This window comes from Erithacus rubecula (genome assembly GCF_903797595.1).
Source record: "Erithacus rubecula genome assembly, chromosome: 1".
Taxonomy (NCBI): Eukaryota; Metazoa; Chordata; class Aves; order Passeriformes; family Muscicapidae; genus Erithacus; species Erithacus rubecula.
Genome location: NC_136658.1, coordinates 69,063,262 through 69,088,380, shown reverse-complemented (window position 1 = coordinate 69,088,380; position 25,119 = coordinate 69,063,262). Strand labels below are relative to the sequence as shown.

At 39.1% G+C, this 25,119-nt stretch overlaps 2 protein-coding genes across 3 annotated transcripts in view; one reads left to right on the top strand and one right to left on the bottom strand.

The window, feature by feature from the left end:
• RB1 (RB transcriptional corepressor 1) overlaps positions 1-25,119 on the bottom strand; it is a 70,578-nt gene that overhangs the window by 24,089 nt on the left and 21,370 nt on the right. The window contains exons 10-17 of the mRNA XM_079318883.1: positions 24,743-24,852; positions 23,749-23,820; positions 21,077-21,164; positions 20,520-20,636; positions 19,774-19,830; positions 19,658-19,689; positions 19,503-19,579; positions 19,082-19,284 (exon numbers count right to left, since the gene is read on the bottom strand). Of these exons, the coding sequence (XP_079175009.1) occupies positions 19,082-19,284; positions 19,503-19,579; positions 19,658-19,689; positions 19,774-19,830; positions 20,520-20,636; positions 21,077-21,164; positions 23,749-23,820; positions 24,743-24,852 (756 nt within the window). The remainder of the gene's footprint in view (positions 1-19,081; positions 19,285-19,502; positions 19,580-19,657; positions 19,690-19,773; positions 19,831-20,519; positions 20,637-21,076; positions 21,165-23,748; positions 23,821-24,742; positions 24,853-25,119) is intronic.
• LPAR6 (lysophosphatidic acid receptor 6) lies at positions 2,880-5,799 on the top strand. 2 transcript variants are annotated; one of them, XM_079323789.1, is made up of 2 exons: positions 2,880-3,159; positions 3,272-5,799. In XM_079323789.1, the coding sequence occupies exon 2, from the start codon at positions 3,517-3,519 to the stop codon at positions 4,537-4,539; it is 1,023 nt and encodes a 340-aa protein (XP_079179915.1). In that variant the 5' UTR covers positions 2,880-3,159; positions 3,272-3,516; the 3' UTR covers positions 4,540-5,799. The 2 variants fall into 2 exon arrangements, with proteins under 2 accessions (XP_079179915.1, XP_079179914.1); XM_079323788.1 differs by having other exon boundaries at positions 2,887-5,793.

The window sequence follows — 25,119 nt, the reverse complement described above, 5'->3', positions numbered from 1 at the left end:
TGCTGAAGTGAGAGATGATTTCAAGCATCTCACCAGCTCCTGGCTCTAAGGAACCAATTCTTACTCTGCCTTTGGTGCCTTTTCAAGAGCCACAGGAAGCCTGTTGATGGAAATGCAGGCTTTGCTCACACAGCACTACAACAAATGACAGGTCCTAACTCATTCCAATGTCTGATGCAGAAAGGCAGACAGATTCACATATGCATTTCCCTGCAGCAACAGCATTGTTTCCTTTGGAGACAAAAACACCCTCAGAGCACAAGGCTCACCCTGCAGCTGCTTCCTCCTGCCTCCCCCCTCCTTCCCATCCCAGAGGAAAATGGCCCGTGGTGAAGGAGTATGAGCAAGGCCATTACCCTGACAATTCTTCCTCCATAATTGTTAAACTTCTTAAAATTTAAGGTGTTGGGGGCTACTGAAGTCTTTTCTGAACCTGTCAGCACAAAGCCCAGCATCTTAAAACAAGATCCAACGAAAGGAGAGTGCGAAATGAGGCTTCCCCCTGCTCCTGCTGGAGCCTGGCCAGAAGGGAGGCCACTCCTGACTCCCAGCTGCTCCCAGCACACTAACACGGGTTCTTCAGCTTGGACAAGCTCACACAAATTAACACACTGCTTGGTAACCATCAGCTGCATCTAAATTAAGAAGGTGGGTAAACAATCTGCCTCTGCCGTTCACACTTCTACACTGAAAAGACTCAGCCTGCCCACTCAGTCCTAACTCCCCTCACTGAAACAAGGAGGGAAGGAAAAACCTGTCAATTCGGGGGTTTCACATTTCCATCTGCAGGTGGAAAAACTCTGCAGCTGAATGCTGTTTCTGGACATACACAAGTATCACTTAGGTCATCAATTAGCACAAGGTGCATGTACTGTACTGCACCAGAAGAATTCAGGGCAGCAGAATCCTAATGGCCCATACCCAACCATAAAGCCCTAAAATACAGTTCTGAGTAGCATCCACACTTGTAACAGGAGCAGCAACAAGGAGCCACAGCAAGTCAGCAGCTCTGACAGATTGAGCAAGGGCTGAGGATGCACCTTCTCCACTGCTTTAAAGCACATTTACAGTGGGAAAATGGACCAGACATCACACCCTGGCTCTGTGCACCCACGCCTTTGTCCAAATGCCAAATCAAGTTCTAATCAGAGATACACACTCACTGCCATTAGTTTCTCTCTAAATATTAATTATTGCTTGAGGATTTGACCTGTGACACTAAATTTCTGTACTGCAGTGATTTTCATTCCAGTAACTGAGCTTGCCCCACAGAGGTTTCCTGTGCAAAGTTGAACAGTAAAACTGAGAGCAGAGCTCCTGTGACCTGATGCAGAACATTTGCAGGAAAACCCTTCTTTTACCACGCAAGGTTGCCAGCAACAGAAACAAAATTTAGTGTGTGATGACTGCTTTTGTGAGAAAAGCCAGGAAAAACCTTTATGCTACATGTTAAGCTGGACATGAGAGACTCTGCCAAGCTCACATTTTCATTTCTGACTGACTTAGAAGCCCAAGTTGCACTATGATTTACATTTAAGCATTAATTTCAGTAGTCATAAAGATTTCTTGTGCTTATAGCCTATTGAAGTTAAACTGCTTAATTTCACCTCAAAATCAATGTGAAAATGTTTCACAGACAACTATAAAGAAAACTTGAAATTAAATAATAACTTGAAATAAAATAAGCAAGACCCACTTTTGCATGTTTCTGAATTTCATCTGACATACCTTACATGAAGAAACTCTGCCAAAATCCTGTGAAGTGCTATTATTTACTCTCCTTCACAGCAGACTAGAAAGGTTTTGCCCAGAGCCTTGCTTAGGTGCAACTGAATAAAATACAGTTCAAAAGAACCATACCACCCAGCCAGATATGAAGAGATTTGTTATTCTAAGACTTAGAAATAGACTGGGTTTGATGCCAGAAGTGAGTCTATCCAAGTTGTTGTTTAATAAATGAGTCTGTCTAAACTGAGATTTATCTCATAGCTGTCCCTAAAGGCAGTAAGAGCTGCTTTTTTTTTAATATTTACTTAACAATGTAATTAGTTACAACATGTTTTCGTTTCAATTATCAGTGACTAACGGGAGTATTTTGTGCATATGTGGTAACTGTCTCCCTTAAAATTACCAGAACCAATTGCACAGTACACTACATGCATTTTGTTGTATTAGTTCTGCTTACATATTCAAGAAAATGCTTTTTGCATCACAACATTAAAAAAAAAAAAAACAAAAACACTGCAGTAATTTTTTTTTTAAGAACTACCTTTCTAATTAGAATAAAGCCTGGGGTGAGATTTCTAATATGCAACAAGTTAAAAAAATCTCCCCTCCCACTGCGACACATCTCAGTCCTGTGAATATCCAAGAGTAACCCTCTCTTTTTTAGTAATTATTAGGTGCAATTGTTTAATTACCTATCAGTGTTACTTTGTCCCGCTTGAGGTTTGTACCAGTGTATTGGGGGAATTTAGACAGAACTACTCAGTTGATTTCTGGTGATTAACGTGTTCTCCATTACAAGCAAAGCTATTAACAAAAGGCACAATGTTAGTAATAACTGTGGGATTTTATATAGGATTGAGCTATCTCCAAAGAAAAACAGGAACTTAAGGGCACGAGAGTTGCTTAGACACTGCAAAGTCTCGTCATAACTGAAGGGAAAGGTTTCCAGACCCCAGCAACATTGACAAAGGACCTCTCAGGGAGCATGGAAAGAGTTAAGAAGCAGCTGCAGCACTCCAGCAGCTCCATCTGCAAGGTACAGCAGAGACAGGGGAAGGCAAACAAACCAAACTGAAACCATTCTTCCGCGCCCGGCCTCTTCTTCCTGTGATGTCACGCCACAAATCGCCCGGGCGCTCTGCTCCGCTCTCCAGAAGGAGCTGGGCTGGCAGGAGCCGCCGAGGGCTGTGGGCTGCAGGAACAAACACGCTCTGGAATTTGGTTTCTGCCCTGGCAGGCAGCTCCCTCCTGCTCCTGCTTCCCGCCCCATGGGGCCGGCCAGCCAGCCGACAGATTTGTTGTACAGAAAGGAGGGAGAGGGGGAATCGCAAGTGCCGACACTTCGCGGCGGCCAGGAAATCGTTTCCTAAAGCACACGCTCCCAGAGAATTCGGATGGATGAGGCTTTGCCCTCACAATCTGCAGCCAAGAGTAAGGCAGAAAGTCCTACAATGGCTTCATTGAATTGAGGCGGGAAATGGAACTAAGCAAGCTGTGGGGTGACCTCATCTGCCACAAATGATGCATTTTCTGACTTTTGCAGACTGGCTATGTGATTACAAATAGCACTCGGCAGAGAAGAGAGACTTCCCGGTGATTTCTGCTGGAGATGTACTCCCCTGCCACAGAGCTCATCTTCCTTCCCTGAAGCTTCACAGCATAACAAACCTGCCAAAGCACACCGTTCAAATACATCTGACCTGCAAGTTCTGCTGGAATTTCAAAAAAGTTGCAATAAAAATACCAGAGAAAACACCAAATCACAGGAATTTTTGACATACCATTATAATGGTAAGCTCTAATTGTTCCACTGAGGACTCCTTTAAATATACTTTGTATGGGTGTATCTTTAGCATGGTGTTTGTTCTGGGCCTCATAGCAAACTGTGTAGCGATCTACATTTTCTCTTGTACTTTAAAAGTGCGAAACGAGACTACAACTTACATGCTTAACTTAGCCATATCAGATCTGCTTTTCGTGTTTACGTTACCCTTCAGGATTTATTACTTTGTAACCAGAAACTGGCCGTTTGGAGACATTCTCTGCAAGATTTCTGTCACCCTCTTTTATACAAATATGTACGGGAGCATTTTGTTTCTGACTTGCATCAGCGTGGATCGCTTCTTAGCCATAGTACACCCCTTCCGATCCAAGACTCTCCGGACCAAAAGGAATGCAAAGATTGTGTGTGTTGCAGTGTGGATAACCGTGCTAGCAGGCAGCACACCAGCAAGCTTCTTCCAGTCCACAAACCGCCGGAACAATACGGAGCAAAGGACGTGCTTCGAAAACTTCTCAGAGGACACATGGAAAACCTACCTATCCCGGATTGTCATCTTCATTGAAACTGTGGGGTTCTTTATCCCGCTCATCCTGAACGTCACCTGCTCCACTATGGTCCTTCGGACTCTGAATAAACCGCTCACGTTAAGCCGGAATAAAGTAAGCAAGAAAAAGGTACTCAAAATGATTTTTGTCCATTTGGTGATATTCTGCTTCTGCTTTGTGCCTTATAACGTTACCTTAATACTTTACTCCCTTATGAGAACACAGACCTGGGTCAACTGCTCAGTGGTGACTGCAGTCAGGACTATGTACCCCATCACTCTGTGCATCGCTGTTTCAAACTGCTGCTTTGACCCCATTGTCTATTACTTCACATCAGACACCATCCAAAATTCCATAAAAAAGAACAGATCCACCAGACCACGGGATGTCAGATTCTCTGAAAGGCCAGTTTCAGAAAGCTTCATTCAACACAGCCTTCAGACCATAAAAATGAAAATATTTGACAGTGACTCTACAATATAAACTATATTGAAAGACTATTGGGACTAAACTGGAATTAGAAGCCTACACATTTCTTCAGCTGTGGACATATATTCTTATATGTAAAGGCTGTGCTTCCTTCACAGCTTAGAAGTTTATTACAAGGCTGTAAAAGTGTTAAGCATAGTAGCACACAGAAGTATTTAAAAAAAAATTATGTCAAAGGTCTGTTCTGACAGATTGTATGTTAGAAATGAACTTTTGGGTTTAGAGGTTAACCAAAGTCCAAAGAGTATTTGTCAAGTCAAACACAAATGAAAAAGTAGGTTGTTTTCTTCCTGAAGTTAAAACAGTTGCTCAATTTAGTAATGATATCAGTTTCCAAGTTACTGAGAATGGGGGTGAAGCTACCTGCTCTACACACTGCAGGAAAATTGCCCCCTTTTTGTCATATCTTCAGCTACTGTGTCTTTTCCAGTTTCCTCTTGTCTCTCTTATTCCTCCCCAACTGTCTTTTTCCCTACACCTTCCTTCTCAGGGACCATTATGTTCACAGGAGGCTTCAATCAGTGGGTTATAGAACTTTGCTTCTCCCAGGTTTATCTGATAAAAATACATGCTCTCTCTACAAGCCTGGCCCCCATAAAGCAATTAAGTCTCCTGGTAGTTTAGAACACTTGGAAATGTCTCAGACAAACTGGTTTTTCTTCTCACGTCTCTCTCAGAAGCCTGTGTGATTAAAACAAAGTAACTTGTGATGACTGAAGTTAATGCTTTAGGTACACAGTACCATTTTATTGAACTCTTTTGTAAGGAGTTCTTAAACTCAGTATGACTTCTGAGGAAAATAACATCCTCTGAATAAGTTAATATTATCTCAAAGTATAGTTTCTTAGAAAAGCAAGACCTTTTCTAACTAGAAATAAACATGTGCATCAAGTTGATTATTGCTTCCAGGAAACTATTTGGTGTCCCATAAAGAAATTCAAGATAGAGTAATTTTGGAGAGCAACTTCTTCTCAATTTTTGCATCCTAGAAATCATTTTAACATGAGCATTTAAAACTTCAAATTATATTTTCTTTCAAACTTAAAGTATAAAAGTAAAGTACTTGGGCTATGTGCTGGCAAAATTAACCAAGACACTTTGAAATGTCAACACCACGTAAAAGGAAGTATCTACATATATACTGTTGCAAACAGGAATACATAGACAAAACTGCTTTAAAACATCCTGCTATATATGCTTCTCAGCTACTAGGACACTGTGTACATTTTCCTCAGAATTAATTTAACATCACTGCAAAATAAAATAAAATTTAAAAGGTAAAACAACTGTTGTTTTTTCCTTCCCAAAAACAATGGAGTCAAGAGTAAGAACTGAGTCTCAGTGAATTTGCATTTAAGATTTAGGGCAGTCAGCTACAACACACATACAGCACTGAGACATTTTTACACCAGGGCTGTATACAGTGGAGTGAATCAATGTTGGAAAAAATGCATATTGAGCCATCAAACTCTATGATATGCTGTTATCTGGATGAGCTTATCTCCCTATGCAAAGCTTCTGTTCAGTTGTTGTAAATCAAGCATACATTGCCTCATACTACTGGGAAACCAGTACTTACTCAACGACTGCTAGGAACCAGTGTTGACTGAATTTTAAATTTAACAGCATTTTCAATCTTTATCCACTTATAATTTATGAAAGAAAAATTCAAATAGCATGGGTTTGAGCTACAAAGATAGCTTAGATATAAATGTCTGCATAACAGCTGAAATAAGCAATTATCTTTGTTGGGAATCCTAAACTCTGATTCCTATCCAACTTCCAAAAAATGCACAAAAATCTTGGCATGAGTAGAAATTCTCTGTTTTCCATATGTCACTGACAAATCCAAAGTCCAAAACCACATATGCATCTCTAAAATCTCAATGCCTTTCTGTCTCTCTCTAAGAGGATGTGTTTAATATTAGACTGCCTCCAAGAAATGTGAAACAAAAGCCCCTGGACTATCACTGCTGGACTATGTTTCCAGGGCACTACTCCCCTGAGTTTGTTAAGGCTGTTACTCAATTGAGTGACAACTTTTTCAGCAACACCCCTGTGCCTTACAGCAGTGAGCACCCCAGAGCCTCACCCTGATAAACAGAACCTACTCTTTCTGAGATTACAAAAACTCACCACTGACTTAAAAGCAGAACAAGCAGACAAAGCCACAGATACGAGTGCTCCCCTTTAAACTAAACTTTCCTTGGTTTATTACCTCAAGCAGCCTGCAGAAGCACAGACAGTAGCCCTGTCTTCTTTGCAATCACTCTTCAGGGCAGCAGCTTCTGTTTTTTGAAAGAGCATAGTGCAACACAGTACAATAGCCTTCTGATCAGTTAATAGCTCAGTGTCCAGAAGCTACTTAAGGAAACTTTGTAATTTTTTCATTATTTCACTTTTTCACAGGAAAAAAAACATCCAAACAAAATATAACAAATACCCTAAGGGAAAACAAAAAACAAAACCAAAACAACACAAAGAAAAAGCATCATCTGTAATGCTGAGAATCAGACCATTACTTAAAAAATTCCTGATCTGACTGATTCAGAAGAAGGGGAGTACAACTGTACCTCCCACAAGCTGATATAAAGACAGAGTACCAGCTATTCAGACTGGATGAGGTTTTTTTTCTGCCTTTTCTGGTTCTACAACAAGATTATCCTAGAGAGCTGTGGATGGAGCAATGCTTTTGCTGGTACATTCCTCAACAGATGCACTCCCTCTCTCTGCTCTTGACTTTGATAACAACTCTTCTGTGTCTGGGAATTCTGTCTTGTGACAAAATTTAAATTTAAAATCTAGATGGGAAATTACGTTCCTAAGTCATGCCAAGACATTTCAAATTAAAAAAAGCTTACATTGTCACAGCTCCTGAGGATCTGAATGTGTTAAAATCAGTACTTCCTAAAAGTGCATTATTTTTACTCATATGCCTACCCAGGAGATCAGTTTTAAGATCAAAACTTGAAAACTTTTTCTTTGTAGTCTGGTTCCTTCATCTACAGAGTGCAGAAAATGCACACTTCCTATAAAAATAGAAGCAGGGCAAATTTAATTGATTCCAAACATGTTTTTGATCTAAAGGCAGGTAGATACTGGTAACTAGTTAATTAATCAGCACTTTCAAAAGACAAAGAAAAAAATTTGCTATAAACCTCAAATTACTTCAAAATCATTACTTCAAAATCAAAAGATGTCCTGTTTTATACTTTCTGTATTCAGCTTGAAGTTTTAATCCTGGCTTTTGCAGGAACAGAATGCCAGGCAATTTTTTTTCATGTCAGCAACAAATATTTCACATTCAAAGAAATACCAATACCGAGTCAAATATGCCTTTATATTTTTCATCTAACTGTGTTAAAAAAACCCTATAGAAAATACTTCAGGCAGATAAGGAATCCTTAAATGAAACCAACCTCTAAGCTTTTGTTTCTTAAGGAAGCAACCTCAGTCACAGAAATCCAGAAATTGAAAAAGAGCTCTTGAGACCAGGTAAAAGATAAGAATAGCTGTACTGATCAGACCACAAACATGTGGCTAATCTACAATCCTGACTCCAGTGGAAGACAAGGCTGGATGTCTGGGGAACAAGATAACAATAGGAGATGCACACAAGCCTTTCTCAAGTGCTTCATCATTCATATCTCAGGACTTTTTGATATAACAGATATATTTGTGTGTTCAGCAAACATTTTCTTCTATGAGCTTGTTCTGACTTCCTGTAAACTATGTAAATTTTTTTAATGTTCACAGCAGTAAAAAATTCACACTGTGTGGTGTGTGCATAGGGGGAACAAAACTAAGAAACCCAAACATCATAATGGATTCATTTGTGCAATGGAAAGAGGAAGGGAGCACTAGATTGTCATTCAGTCTCTCCATATCACTCCTGATCAGATAGTCTTCTGCCATCTCTTGTAAATGAGAAAGAAATTTTCACTTGTACTTTCAAGCACCATAATAATCAAAGATGAGAGTTCTAGAATTACATAAAGAACTCAGCTGAAATAAAGAGAACCCAGTGAGGTTCACTTTCAGACTGGTAATTTTGAAAAATCCCACCTGAGCATAGTATCCTCTAGCCTTAATTATTCTTTCAAGTTATTTTCTAAAAGTTTTATCAATAAAAATCAATTTGTTCATACTTTTCCAGCAGTAAATGTAATATTACAAGGTTCCTGCATCTAGGCAGACCTGTGAATCCTGACAAGTTCCCTTTTTTGCTAGACTATTATAATTTAGACCTCAGGGTTCGTTTCCTGGCATTTGAGCACCACTGACAAAATGAAAGAAAATACATTTCAAAAGCTAAGGCAAAATGTTGACCAGAATGACTTTAAATCTAGAAGACAGAAATGCCTGGGCTGCATTTGTTATCCAATTACCAGAATATTGAAGACACTGTTTAAACACAACTATCACTGCATTAGCACATTTACAGAACACTCTCAATAGGGCTCATTTAAGATGAGGCAAATTCAGGAAGCCTAGCTGGCACTGTCTAATACTTCTGCAAGAAGCTGGATGGAAAAGTTCTGCTCTGACAATTCTGGTTTGATACTGAAGCCTTTCATATTTATCACCTCACACACATCCAGTTCCTGTCATTCAGCTGCTCACAAAGCAAGTCCAGCTCTTCCCGTAAGAAAACTGAACTTACCACAAATTTAAAACCAACAAAAAGAACCCTTCACACATTTTTCAGGTCTTTTTTTATAAAACTTACCACATTGTTGGAAAACTAAAAATTCACTTAAGAAGAGTTTTTTTCTACTCTCTCTACTAGAGAATGCCCTCTCTAGTTCTATTAGGACTAAAAGCTGTCCAGCAATAAGAAAGGATAAAATTTCTGTAGTTTAAACCTCAGAATCAAACCACAAGCCATGAAAAAGGAAGGCCTCTAGAAAGAAGTTCTAACCCCTTCATGATAAGATAAAAAGAATATTTTTGCACATACATAGCTTTAATATTTCCCCTAGCTCTATCCTTTTTAAACAGTGAGTTCCTGCCTTAAAGAATAAAATTCTTTAAAAATGTTAGCAACAGGAGGCAACCAAAATTAATGCAACCATTTTGAGAATAATATTAAGTCTACCTCACATGAAAACAACTGTGGCTAGGTTAACTCTGCCTTTCAGACCAATTCTGGAAATACAGCTGGTTTATGAAAGGAAGTCAATTGGAAAAGTTTATTTAGTACATAGCAAAGCATGGACAAAATTGAGAATACCAATGGTGAAACAAGTACCTTTTCAACCTAACAAAAACATGTTTCATTAATGAAATCAAATCTGAAAACTGCTGTCTACTTGAGTCATTTCACACTTCCCACATGTGAAAGACAGTTTACCACACATACTGCATGTTATTGTATTTCATACATTCCCCTGGGTAGCACATTAAAAAAAAAAAAAAAAAAAAAAAGTCAGTACTGGCTGCTGCTCAGATAAGATCTGAGTTCCTCCCAGCTGCTGGAAGGTGCAAGAGGCAGGCAGAGAGCATGCCAAGCACGGGCTCTGCTGTGGGCAGGGTGACTCCCAAAGGGAAGGCACAGGGCGCTGGCAGCCCAGGGATGCACCCGAGCCAAGTTCAGACCAGCAGAGTCTACCTGGGTGAGCTCCAGCCTCTGCTCAGGGGCTCAGGAGAACACCAGGGATGCAGCTGCAGAGGCTCCACACTCAGCTGTGCCACAGGCATTTACTGGCTTGCACCTACCTCATTCTGACAGGCAAAGCCAACCAGAGGAAATGCTTCCACTAAAGCTAGAGGGATTACCCTTCTGGAGGATGAGGAACTCAACAGCTGTGAACAGGGGCATCCACATCCCCCACAAGGGCTTCTTATTACTGGAAAGTTACTGTAAGATAGTGGCACAAACACATAACTGACGAGTACAAAAGCAGGCCCAAAAGCATTTATTTGACCCACAAAAAAGCAACTCAAACCCTGTGCTTTTATGCATGCAATAACTTAAAGTGCAGCAAGAATAGAAAAAAAAATTCTTCCAATAATATATAATTTAACAGTTTGACATACTAGTATCACCTCAAGAGCTTACAAATTGAGCATCCAGCTGGGGAAAAAAAAAAAAAACAAAAAACCTCCTCATTATTTTTTGGCACCCACTTTGCTTCTTATAATGAAATAGTTTTTCCTTCCATAGAAAAGTTATCAAGAGAGTGAGTCACAGGACACAGCAATAAGGAAAGAAAGAGTAATAAAAGGTTGTGACAGTTATTCAGGACTTTGGCTCAGATAAAAAAGGCCAGATCAAAATAAAAACAAAATGAATCAACCAACAACAAAACTCCAAAAACCAAAATGGAACTTTATTCTACTCATTTTACTAGTTTCACTACAGATTTGTAAAACTACAAAGTTAGAGAGCATAGTCCCACTCAAGGAAGGAACAAAGACTCCAAGGAGTCACAGATTTTACCTCAAGCTTTATTTACTTCTGTATTTAAGGAGAGCCACGCCAACTTTGCAACAATTCAGCAAGATTTTACAAAACTGAAGCACTGACAAGATACCTCTCTGACTTCTAACATATTTTTCCCTCATAGGCAACCTTTAAACATTCCTACTAGGTATTTACAATGCAGATACAGCAGTGTTGCAGGATAAAAAGCTGAAGTCCAAACTACCTAGAATCATAGCAGAACTAAAATCAAATTCCTACAGCTGTGATATGATCACCAAAACACTGAAAAGTTTAAAATAACTTAAAAAAAAAAATCTAAATTTTAAAATCCCAACAACTTCAAAAGCAAGGACTCCTAGAAAACTATTTTACTATTCCTTGCTACTTATAATAAAGCAACCTTAAAGTAAAACAGGCTAAAGAAAAATGTATCATGTGTATTATTTCTGTGACTAAACGTGTACTTGGTACTGGTGTACAGGCAAGTAAGATATCTTTATGATGCACCAACAGAGCTGGCAGCTCCAATGAGCACAGCCTATAAAGCCCAGCTCCCTGTCACAGCTGTAAATCTATAACCAGAGAGATCCTGACACAGCCTGGGTACATGACCCCCATGTGAAACACAGCAGTGGTTACAGGCAAGATACACAGCACAAGCAGTCACTTAAAGCAAACCCAGGCACAATTACACAACCACCTCTTGCTAATCTCCCTTTCATGCTTTAAGGAAGGGATAAACGCAGTTATGAAAAGCAGAATTAATCATATGATTTGCTCCTACTAACCTTAACAGACAAAAACTATGGACTTAGCTTAGGTTTGTCATCGAGACAGATGACAGTGGAAAGTGAATGATCTCATTGTAAAATACCTGTTTAAAACAGAATGAACTGCTTCCTGGAAGTACAGCTCTGTCTCAAGTACAGTGGATACCTAAATATCTAATTTATAGAGGTAGGATTTATATTCCCCTAACTAGAGAAACTCTATACCTTAAAGCAGTAGATGTATTAGGAAAAAGCTTAAAATTCTTAATCAAGAATGGCATCTAAATGTCACAGAATGAAAACTCTGCATAGTTGCCATGTCTTAGTAATCCCTTTAGTCGTGTTTGTACTTGAAGCAAGAGCATCTTAAGGGTTGGGCAGACTTGGTATACCTGCAACAGATAAACCTGTTAACACTGCTAACACAACCAAAATCCTTCAGTTCTACCGAGTGCTTTACACACTTTGTGAGTGCCTACCAAGAAGTGAACACTGTCAACACAGACAAAAGCAGGAAACACAGGACCTCAGCTTTAAATATTCCGGCTTCTCTTCCAGTAGCCTAGAGGATTTGCTCAAATGGTAACACCCAAGCATGAATAACAGCCTGAGTCATCTTCATGATAAAAAGGAGTGGCAGGGAAGATTTTCAAAGTGATGGGAGAGACAGGGAAGACTAATTCGCTATTCTTCCTGGTTTCTCAGTTTGCCTTCAGCTGTTAAGGCAGATAAAAGTTTCAACCCTCAAAAAGCACTGCCTGGTTTTCATTAAAGGAAACTCTTCAGGAGTACTAGAAAGGCATGGAATAAACACACTTGCATATTTTATTTAGGCATTTATTAAGAGTGTGTTTATATGCATATAGCCAAAATAAAAAAGCATATAAACATAAATGTATTCATATATTTTTATTACACTATATGGTATTTTCACAAACACTTACAGACTCCTAGAAACATGCCCTGTATGATAAACTCAAAATCACAGGTTTTCCAGTCACAGCTGGAACAACTGAAACATCCTAACCTTAAAAAAATTTAAAGCATATGCAGCAGAATCAGTATGAGCCTTTAGCACCATCACGCCGAGCAGCAGTGGTGGTCGTGACCTCCCTCATCCCACATGCTTCTGGAACACACTCATGATGCAAGCAGAAATATATTTAGTATGTACAGACAGAAAAGCTCAAATATGTTCTCAGTTCCTTTTTGAAGGTTAAAGCTGCATACTCCTAGTGTAACTTTGTCAAAAGAAGCATGGTGAACACATGACAAGCCATCCTTTGGTGAACCTTACCATGTTTTATCTCCTGCAAGAAAAACCCTAGAAAATTCCATATGAAAAATCACTGCCCATCACAGCTTCCAAGTTGAGACAAGATACTAGGTGCCAAAAACCCAGAAACCCCCAAGACATGAGTGATGTCTGCATGAGCAATCTGATGCCTGCAATTCCTCAGGTGCCTGCCTTTACACCAGTGAAACTCCCCTGGTAGACTGCATCCTGCCAGTGAGTATGCTTGCAGATGTTGTCACCCTGGACATGCTCAGCACTTTCTTTGTGCCTAAGGCTGTCCCCCATTGACAAATGAGGTATTCCTGTATCTGAGTAAAGGCAGAGTTTAGCAGGCATGAAAGGAGTATGCCTGACATGACTAGCTGTCCCAAGAGAAGCCAGCTGCTGTGCAGAGGTGCACAGGAGTCCTGCAGCCCAGAGGGAAGAGAGCACAGGAACACAAGTGACTCATTTGCCAGCACTGGAGTCACCCGTGGTTCAACCCACGAGACATGTGGGGCTGGTAACACAGCGAGCCACAGCCTGTCCTGAGGCCTCAAGGGCAAGTGGCAAAGCACAGCTTGCACCCACATAACTACACTTCTCCACTGTTAATCCATACCAGCAGCTGAAAATAGTCCCTGAGCTGCATCATGCCCCAAATCTTGCCTAGGCATTGTCCAGAAGAGAGCTGACAAATGCCAGAACAGGCCAGGGAACACATTACCAAGGATACTCCTGATGACTGTGGGACAATACTTAAGCCCAAACTATTGTCTCTTTGAGTCCAGTAATACAAATTAGCCCCAAACACCCAGCCTTGCTGCCTATCAAAAAGATTTTAGATTCACTATTTTAATACAACAGTAAACCACTTATCCAGTAACCTAATGTATCAAATGTTAACAGTATGACCATTCCTACTTCTTCCACTGAAAAGGAATCACTTAAGATATCAAAACCAAAGAGGATTTTAAACAGCATGTTTCATATGCTGTTAACTTACTTCCAGAGGAGCTGTAGGATTTCAGACACACCTACTGAGAAGGATACAAACCACAAGATACTCTAGATACTCAACTCCTCCTTATAAGGAGCACAGAAACCTAATTTGAAATTGTACATCCAAAGAAAGGCACCAAGCACTTGAGAACAGTGAACTCCACAATAACTGTGTCCTTGTACAATCAAAGACCAGGAGGTTGCACAGCTAAACCTGTGCTATTCCAAAGTACTAAGGAGCACTTGCAGACCTGTAACTGCTTGCAGGTTTACCCTGACCTGGATTTGTCTAATGCTTTTTACACAAACCTTAAACATATTATTTAACATTTTTTTCTTTAATGAATGATCAAAGTAGGTCTGCTGTTATTCCAGCTCAGTGAGTTTGTCATATTAATGCAATAATATATTCTTTGGGAACACATGGTTTTGAGCACGAAGGCACTTCTGCCACAGTGAGCTGCATAATTTAAATCCAACAGAAGTCTTTGGTGTGGGATGAGGTATTTAAGTATAAACACTGACTACACAGTTGACAAATACTTATTGCAAACATTGAGTTATATTAAATCAATGCTGCGTGATAAAACAATACTGTAGATTTCACTGCAAATGTGGAATTGACAATAGAAACCACAAAAAAGAAGAAGCTTAAAAAAGGAGAAACATTATGGAGCACAGTTTAGGCAATCCTACATGAAAGAAGTTATAAATAAAGCAAAGCACACTTGTCTACTTCTACTCATATTTTAACCATTAAGAGGAGTAACTTCCTGAAGCCGTCTTTATCTTGCATCAGTCATTAAAACTCCAAAACATACTACAACTCCAAATCACAACATATATCAATACTGGTGTTCCTCCTTCCTTAGAAAAATAAAAACACTAATTAGGACACCACACAGGCAAAGAAAGTGCCAGTGTCAACTGCTGCAGTGCAATGCACTGCTTTAATTTCACATCTGTTTGTTATTCACACAAAGACAAACATGAAAACCACAGCTGAAGCTACCAGACCAAAGCAGGCTGTGAATGAATTCCCTTTAGCCTGCCACAATGAACCATCACATTCTGTCCTGAGCTTTGGGAGGGTTGCAGGTGGTGATGCAGCTGACCCTCATCCCTGTTAACAGCAAGAGTTACCACATAACCTTTTAAAACTCCAGTCCTAAGAGAAATACCCCTTGGAATACTCCTAGTGCTCACATGGACAAGCCAACAAGTTAACACAATGGTCTCTAGGGCTAACCAGGAGTGTGGAGTGCTTCTGTCTCTAACTTGCTTTACCTTCAGACAAGGCTGCAGGTGGCCTGCAACTCCAGGGCAGAAGAACAAGACCCTTTCACTGCCCCAACACTGTACATGCAAAAGGGCATTTGCAAGGAGCACATTCTCTAAGCAGCAGCATGAAAAACATAGTACCTTGCTGGTACCTCCCCATTCAGACAGAGCTTGTGAGCAGAATGGAAGCTGAGAGGCAGGGAAATACAGCTGGATTGCCTTTCAGATACAACAAAGATACTCCACAGGCATTTACTTCCTTGAATGACACAACAAAAACATCCTACAGGTATTTCACTCAAAACAGACTGAAAACTGACAGACTTTGTGTTTGATTTGCTTGCCTGAAAACCTGTTATTTCTTGTTTATTCCTAACAAACTGCAGCAAAGAGCAACAATACATCAGTCAAAGATGTGACATGGCAGTTGACAGGGCTTTCTCCAAGGGAGATTCAGATATTCTGGAATTTGTTCACATAACATTCATTTGAGTCATTCAAAACAATTGCTTTTTTGGGTGGCCACAAGGGAGTTCAAATTTTGATAGAATTATGGAAAAGGCTGAACATGAACTCCCAGACTGGCAGGTAACAAGCTATCCCTTTCATAGGAAACAGATTTTAACTATGGAAGAGTTTAAATCATATTTCTACAAGTATGATAAAAATGAAGCAAAGGCTATTCAGCATCCTTGAGTCCAAAGTAATTTCAGTTCCCTTTAAAGTTACGAAATCAAAATAGTGCTCAAAATACTGTGAGCACAAATTCATAGTAAAGAAAGAATACTGTACAGTGTATTTCTATTTTGCAAATAAAAATTATGCAGCATTATTAACATATTCTAAGCTGATCTCCACAATCTTCATCTGAAAGCATGATAACCTCACTGGTAAATATCTGAGTGGTTATATGGGACTTCTCCTTTCAGGGTTTGATAAGGATTGAAGAAAAAGGAAGTACTTTTCACATAATTTAGTCAGTATGTACTTGCCCCCTTTTAAAAATCAAGAATTACTGAGAAGAACCTTCAACTGGTTTCCACCCTTTATTTTGTCTAGCTATGCTTTTTTTTGCCTGTTTTTTTTTTTTTGTTAAAAAGAAAGGATGACCTAGAAAAGTTTCATTTCCTTCCTAAAGCACAGATTACTAAATCAGCTAGCTATGCAAAAGCAATAAACATATTCACAATGAGGAGCTAAGGAGTAGTATATTATCTTCAGAAAACAGTAAAAAACATTCACTTGATGCAGCTTCCCAAGTCAGGTAAAGGTCAGATGCATTTGAGACTTTTTCTTCGAGAAATTACACAAGGCATTTCTCCTCACAAAAGCTCTGTGACAAGTAAAACTGCAATAAATTCAAGCTATTCAGTATTAAATTGCTCAATCCTTTTAAATCTCTCATTGAAGTCCTGCTTTTTAAAGCAGACAGGAGAATGAGCAACAACTGAAGCAGGCAAACCTTGTGTATGCACTACCTGGGAGCTTGGAGGGCACAAGAACTAAACAAAAACACATAGCAAGTAAGTGGGGAAATCAAAGTTGCATTAAGGAAATACTTGTAAATAAATGTTTTTTGGAAATTTATACTCTTATTTACTAAGCTAGATGTTTTTGGGCTTTCTCTGCATAAGCTGTACTCATTCCATGCTTTTCTTCTTCATTTTAACACTTTTTAGGGGGGAAAAAACAGCAGCAAAAAAAACCCCAAAAACCAAAACCCCTCTAACCATATGAGGACACTTGAACTTTCTCAAGATTCCATCCTTCTTGGACTGTTTACAACAAACCCAAAGAAACCACTCATGGTGAGACATTCTTTAGGAGTAAGAAGGCATCTGGCTTTTCTCTACTCCTTTATCAAGTATTTGGAGGTTCAGAGGTATTTACTGGTATGAAATACTATTCTCTAATTGCCTGCTTATTCTTGAGGGAATTGCTAATTAAGCAGACACTTGCAAACCTTGTACACCATTGCATGGAGGCAATACCCAGAAGAAGAATAGAGTCAAACCATTATTTTGTTCACCAACTAAGCCTTTCTGGGATACCTCAACAGCCTCCTGAGTCAGCCATGTCAATATTTTCTCCTTTTTCTAATAAGCTAAACTTTTCAGACAAAACCAGCCAATATTCAGGTGTGAAGGGGAAGATTTTCTGCACTAGAGAACTCATGTCTGTACATTTCTGTGTGAGGCTTCAGGTCCCTTGCTGCAGTGACCCAAAGACTCAGCAAGACATTTTGGCACAGATAAAGTTTCACTTCTCCTCCTCCCCTGAGCACTCTGCCATGTACAGTTCACAGCCCTTCCTCCCCTCATGGGCAGCCAGAGCAGGCAATGGAAGCCAGCACAGAATCTTGGGGTGCCTGTCCTGGCTGCCACAGCAGCCCTCAGCTTTTAAGGGAAACCTGCTGTGCCCTCTGGGGCCAAGCCTCCAACCAGACCTCAACTCACTGTCTGAAGCCTGGGGAGACCCAGGCCTGGTGATGTGGAGGCTGGTGAACAGCAGGGCCCCTGGATACCTCATGCACATATCTCTACATCCCCTCCACTGGGCTCCACTCCACATCCTTCCATGGCACTAGGTGATCTTTGTAGGTTCCTTCCAACTGAGCTATTCCATAACACTCAAATCAGCCACCCCAAAATAGTACCAAACACATCCCTCTAGAAACTCAAGAGTCAAAACATTAAAGCATTCAAATAAAAAAAAAATAAAAAAAGAGGTAATCCTGTGCTTGATGACATTATAGTTTGTTTCACAAAAGCCTGCAGCGCCCCTAATTTTTGAAAACACAACCCTCTGGATTTTCCAGTCTGAAAGTGCAGATTATTTCCAGAAAGTCCAGTCTAAATTAGATTATCCTGCATGCCTTGTTTGAGTTTTTGGGTAGAAACTGATGGATATGGTGTACTGCTGATCAGTAAAATTGCTTCAAGCTGCTTTGGAGAAGGAGCCACTTCTTGCTTGTAGAGAGTAAAACACAGATAGCTCTGTACCTCTAACTTGGGTCCTCTTAAGGTCTCAAATACTTTTTGCATAATTGCAAGTTTCCTAAAATAGAGTCTGCCTCTCTGCCTCTTAAAATACCCCTTCCTCTCCAGAACTAAAAGATATGGGTTCAGTTCTAAAACAGTTGCTTTATGTCTCTCTGCTCAAAATTACCAGCCTCTATAGTCTCCTGCTTTGTGGCATAAATAGCCTATTTCTGGTTTATAAATAACAAACAATGAAAAGAAAAAAAAAATGCTTGATATACTGAAATACAGCCTAAAAAAAACAATGCAACCTTCCAGCATTTTATTTTAATGGCATCCAAAAATACCAAAGTGACTGAAAAGCAAAGGACAACACAAAACAATATTTTAAGTAGTATTAGCAAACATATCAGATGCCCAGAACTGAGACCCTATTGCCAAGTAGGAATAACAACTGGATAAAATTAACTTTCAAATAAAAGCATGCAATTTATTGCTGACTTTGGTACCAAAACATAGTTAAGGGTATTACCCTTATGATTTGTTCAAGACTAGTAAAATGATGCTATCTTACAATCATGTAAATCAGCAGACCTATGTTGACTTCTTCCTCTGATACGTTCCCTTTTTCTAAAACCAGAAGACATGCCCAAACTAATCCTGCTTTCCTCTTTTAATTTATTTTTCTATAACCAAATCTCAGCAAGACCACAACTTATTTTACAGAGTTGAGTGTTACTTCTTTTTTCTAGATAAGCACATGATACAAAGGCAATTTCTACTTTCAAGTGTTACTTACAGATTGCCAAGCAAGAGACTCCATAATTCGATGTTCACAGTGCTCCAGATGCTTTATCATTTCCCGGGTTAGGCTGGGTTCTGCTCTAATAAAGCTTTCAATCACCTTGTAGAAGTCAAAAGCTTTTAAATCAAATACATTGAGAATCCATGGGAAAGACAAGTCTGTTTCAGCACCAGTGCTGTCACTTTGTGAAGCATTTCCTGAAGGGAAAACAGACTAAATTATCACACATTCTACATTCTTCCACCTTTGATGTTTTTTTCCTTTTTGTATTTATTGAATCATTGCTAGGTCAGACATTTCAGTGAGTTGTTTTTTGTGTTTTGGGCAGGTTTTTTTGCTATTTACTCTATATTAGAATAGATGATAATAATTATCAATAAGTAAAAGGCAATTAAGGACTTCAGATTTAACTTACTGCCATATGTAGCCACAACAACCTCAAGAGCACATGCCAGAAGACTTGTGTGGAAGACGTTATCATTCAGAAGTTTGCTGAAGAGAAAGGAAGTTATCAGTACTTGACCTAAGACTTCAAATAGCAGACTTCAAAAACAAACTAGGGACAAGTACCTGAAATTCTGCACTGACAGGCGCTCTTCCTCCTGAAATAAATCAGATGAGACTTGTAAATATGCTTTGTATTTCTAGAGGTGTTGCCAGTATTAAAATAGGGGTACTAAACTTACAGACTTCAGCATGGACTCCATTACTCTGTAATAGAGACACACTCCAAGCTTGTACCTCTGTTAGAATGAGAAATTCAGGAATATTACAAAAAGTTTTAACAGAATATAACAGGCAGACTCCAGTGTTTTAATAATGCAGAACGTTCCAGTTTTTGACAGAGCCACTATAAACAAGTTACTGTCCCCAGTTCCACTGGTCAGTAACACTGGAGAGGCCTCAAGAGCTACAAAGGTGTGTGACTGCCCCAACCACGTGAAGATTTAACCAAGTGCAACAACATGAATTGTGTTCACACTGATTCACAGCTAACAGGATAAAAAGCAGGGCTGACAGACAGGAAGGAGACTGTCGAGTACAAACTTGGTTGGATTTATTTTCCAAAATCCTTGTTGAAAGCACAGCTGCTCTCCTGACTTTATAAGGAAGTGAGTCACCTTTGGCAGTTTTAGGCCAAGTTAGCCTAATGAATGTAAATATATGTTTCACCTAAAGTGTTCTCCCCCTCAAAAAATTTCCATTCCTCAGTAAAGTACTTCCAACATATTTCCACCCAATTCCTATTGCTTCTTACATATTAAGAGGAATTTCTTAAATGCTATCTTTACAGTCCTTCCTCAATTTGAAAAGCATGCTGTTACTTTTTACCTTTACTGATCTACACTGAATGAGGACAGTCAGAAGTCAGGTCTCACACCAGCTAGTGCTAACAGAGCTCAAGTGAGTGATATTCAACCCAAATACTTACCTGTGAGCCAATTTCAGCCCATCCCTGCCCAACTGCTTCAGCAAATTTCTTTTTGAAGATGTGGTCAAAACTTTCCACTCTTTTCAGGATACTATCCTTAGGGTTCACTGTGCAATTCTAAAAAAGTACAGGAAGTAAATTAGGGGAAGGAAAGGCAAAGAAAACACATTATTTCAAAAACATTTCAATCATTTAAATGGTTTCTGCTTCCCTTTGTAACACTTCTCAATAAGGTCATCAGCATAGATAAAAATGGAGTATTTAAAAGAGTGCTGTACATCTTTTTCTCTTTTTTGTTTCCCTTTTACACTGCCTTTCTCTCCATTCAATACATACATAAAAGTATTTTAATATGTAGCTCAGTAACTAAAGTACTTAAGCACTTAAAAGGTTCCAGTACACAACAGTTAGAGAAGTGCTAAAATGAGTCATTACATTTAGACCAACGCAATTAAAATGTACTTTTTCAAAAACATGTGCATCAGATCTACAGGTGTATATTTTGATTGAGTGATAATTCCAAGAGTCCTCCACAAATCTTCTTCATAGTCACTTACATTGAAGTACATGATGAGAGTATCTGATGGTTTATCAGTTGCTGAGTTTAAAATCATGATCAACTGCTGAATGTTGTTCATTGCCGCTCTGGAAAAACACAATCAAATGCATAAGAAGCATTAAGGTTGGCTCGACAGTTGCCAGAAACTGAACAGCAAATCCACACAAAAAAGAATTATGATTTCAGTTCTCACTCCAGTTATCAAACAAGCTGCTTGGGAAAATCTAATGCATTGTGCTAACTACGCTGAATTCTAACAATACAATTTATCTAATTATGTACACATGGATTGTGATAATTTTAATAACCAAAAGAATGCCTTAATACCTAAGAAACAGTTTGATTCTTCTCTGGTATTGTTACTTCCTGAATTTTTCATTGTGGTTTTTGGTTTTAAGTAGAATTTTGTGAGTTAAGTTTAGGTTTTTGTTACAGAAAAAAAACAAAAAAACCATGAGTTACAGAAGTGATTCCCTGCAAGGACCTTGGCAGCTTCCTTTGGACCTGACAGAACCAACTGGCTGGCTAGTTTTGGATACTGACACCCTATTATACCATTTAAGAGAGCTGAATACACCTCTATGAAGTCACATTTAAAGATGAACAAGCCCCAGGAGAAATTCTCTTGCTTCCAGCCTTGTGCCATCCTTCTGGCAATGTGGAAAAATCATGTGGCTGAGAACAGAGGCTGAAATTGAACATGGCATGGGCCAGAAAACAGCTGTGCAGTCAGAGCAGCCACACCTGGCAGAGATGACATGGCCATCCACAGGCCCAGGTGAGATATTAACTCCTTCAATACACAGAAGAAACTTGCAGACATCAATCCTCTCTCAAGTGACAGAGAAAGGGTGAAGACACAAAGAAAACAACATGGAGACACCGAGGTCAGTGAAGGAGTTAAATCCCAGATGAGAGGAGAGCAAGGAGAAGCCTTAGTCTTTGGGCTGAAATTCTCTTGTAAGGCTATGGTGAAGATATAAATGATGCATTAAATTTTTTTTTCCTGTAACTCATTGAATGCATTGGGGGATGCAGTGCTCTAGCCACAGCCATGAACAGAGGCACCTGTGTTGAAGCAAGCAAATATTGAAGTAGCTGTGCTCCAGTGAGAAGCTTGAACAGAGAGAGATGAAACTGATGAAAAACCTTGTATTAGGATGGAAGAAGAAAACCTCTGTTCCCAGAGACAAAAGAAGAGAATTTTTGTTTCTATACTAGAACAGCTCATCCTTAAAATTGTACCCCAATAAGCTGAAATGACTCATGACAGTAGTTGTGGGACAACTACCAAACCGTGGGAGGGACTTCATTCACAATTGCAGATTTTCTGTGTGGTTGCTCTTTGTGAAAATTAAAACCATGAGAGAACAGTTTCTTGTGGAAAAGTCTCCATGGCATGGCAAGAGAGACTCCTCTCACTATGTGAGCCAAAAAAGACTAATTTAGAGGTGGTAAACTCACTGAAAGTTCCAGGTTTTGTTTCTATGTTGTTAGGATGAAAGGAAAGAAGGGTTGGGGTAGAAGTGTTCTGAAGTTTTATTCTGATTTTTTTTCAGTTCTGTTAATAAAGTTTTCTCATACCCTTTAAAGTTTTAAGCCTGCTTTGCTCTCCTCCTAATCCTTATCTCACAGCAGAAAATGAGTAAATAATTCTAGTGGGTGCACTGTCATTTGGCCAGTGCTAGACCCACTACAGTTGGTCTGTTTTAAATTTCTGCATCATTTAACCTCAATTTGGCTCATATCACCAGTCAAATAAGTGCAAACCCAACAAAAAATGTGTTCAATCATTGCAACAACAGCAATAAGATGCATTTTTCTTTAATCTACTTTTTACAAAGTATTGGTAAAAATCACTTCTGCCACAACATTCCTAATGATAAAGAAAAGTGTAAGGACACTGGAAAAACAAAATGAAAACATACAATGCAATCTTATTATCCTCATGACTAGTACTTACACCCTTTCTATATACTAATTTCTACATAAATGACCAGATATGAATCCACTGATAAAAAATATTAAATTCTCTCCAGTTTCAGGGGATTTAAAGCAGATTCTATGAATCTAGGCTCAGAAATATGACACTAAGATAACTCAAAGGACTAAGCATGGTGCTTTTAACACATACTATACAGGGTCCTGTTTATTCAGGGAGAGAAAAGGATACACTTTCCACTCTAAGCTGGTGATCAAACCTTTGCTGCCATCTACTGACACTTCTGTGGCTTCATGAAAAACATTTACTACAGCTCAGAATCAGGGCTGGTGAAACAGACCTTCACATGAATTACCTTAAATAGAATCAGTTTTGAAAAAATCGAAGCAAATCCCAAGTGTGGATGAAGAAAATCTAAATATCACTATACTTTCTCTCAAGATCAAAGTTGGTTTAGAACATTTCAAATTTTTAGCAATGCAGAAACTTCATACTCATGGACTTTCTTAATGTCAAGAAGTTTAAGGAAGCATCTTTGCCACTGTTAGAGGGCTTTATATCTACTACAAATAAAAAGTATCAGTGATCAGAACTACAGTATAGTTTATGAGAAAAAAAACAACAAAATTAAGGCCACAATTCCTTGAAAATTAAAAAAAGACTACTCTAAAGATTAATATCTCTAGCTACAATATTAAAAAAAAGAATACATTCAAGAGAACTCATACCGAACAGGAGTCTGTGGAATAGTGATTTCCTCATCAGGATTGTTTTTTAGTGGTGTCCTCTCCAACTGTGAGCTACAGAAATGGAAAACAAACTTATGAAAGACTAATACAATTCAAAAGACAGTGTTTTCTATAAAGACTTATTAATCTGAAGAAAAAAAATGTGTAACAGATTTTTAGAAGACCTAGATGCCCAATTACCTCAGTTGTTTAAATTCCCAAGTAGATCTGCTTTGAGCAGGATTTTGGACTAGACAAGCTCTAAGGTATCCTTCCAAGCTTTTTTCATGTTCTAGAATTCTATTTACAAACAGCTCAACTCATATATAGAGATGGTATGTTGCATTTTAATCCAATTTTAAATTAGTGTATTTTCATGGCATAGATAAATTCAGATTCATGTGGTAAGCTCACATTAAATTATAGAGATGTTGAATTGTCAGAAATGTAAGCATGTAAGTATAGGACTGAAAGAAAAAATAAAATCAAACAATCATAGAATGGTTTGGGTTGGAAGGGACCTTTGAAGGCCATCTAGTTCCATCCACCTTCAACCAGAGACATCTTCAACTAAATGGGGGTCCTTAGAGCCCTAACCAGCCTAACCTAGAATGTTTCCAGGAATGGGGCATCCACCACCCAAACCATTCAGTGCCAGCTGGTTCAGAGCCATAACACCATCTCTGGCTCACCCAATCAGCTGGCATGACATTCCTCCTCCTCTTGATTCCTCAGCTTTCCCTGGATGACAGGGCCTTGCACAGAGTAAGAGTTAGAGCACAGCCTCCAAATCATTTTAGGCAATTAGTCATACGTTCCCTTATTATTTAAGTGATGACATAAAGCAAGGCTGGTGATGCCAGAAATACCTTAGCTGAACTACAAAGCTAGGTCAACAGGATAGAGAGATCTCCATTTGTAACACAAGGGGGCAGAGAGCACCACAAGCTCACATTCTCTGTCAGGGAATGAAAGCAATAAATGGAAATATTACCAGGCTATGACATCAGGCTGCAGAGTCTCGTCGTGATTCAGAAACAGTCTCGCGTCTATGTCTTGGTTTTTGAGATAGAGCTCGTCATACTGTTTCAAGATAACTTCAACCTCAAAAAGACAGCGAAAGAAACCCAAGTTTATTGTACAGGAACAAGTTTGACAATCTAGTGAATAACATAAGCTATTCCTACTTCATGATTACAATGCTGAAATGCTAAAAGAATGACCTTGTTGTTTCTCATACAACAGCTGAAGCATAGCCAGAGGAAAATTACTGTTTATAAGAGAAAACAATCCAAGATCATAAGAACTTTTTGATGAAATGTAGGTCTTGACACTGTACAAATAGTTAGATTAGGAAATAGGCCTTCAAAC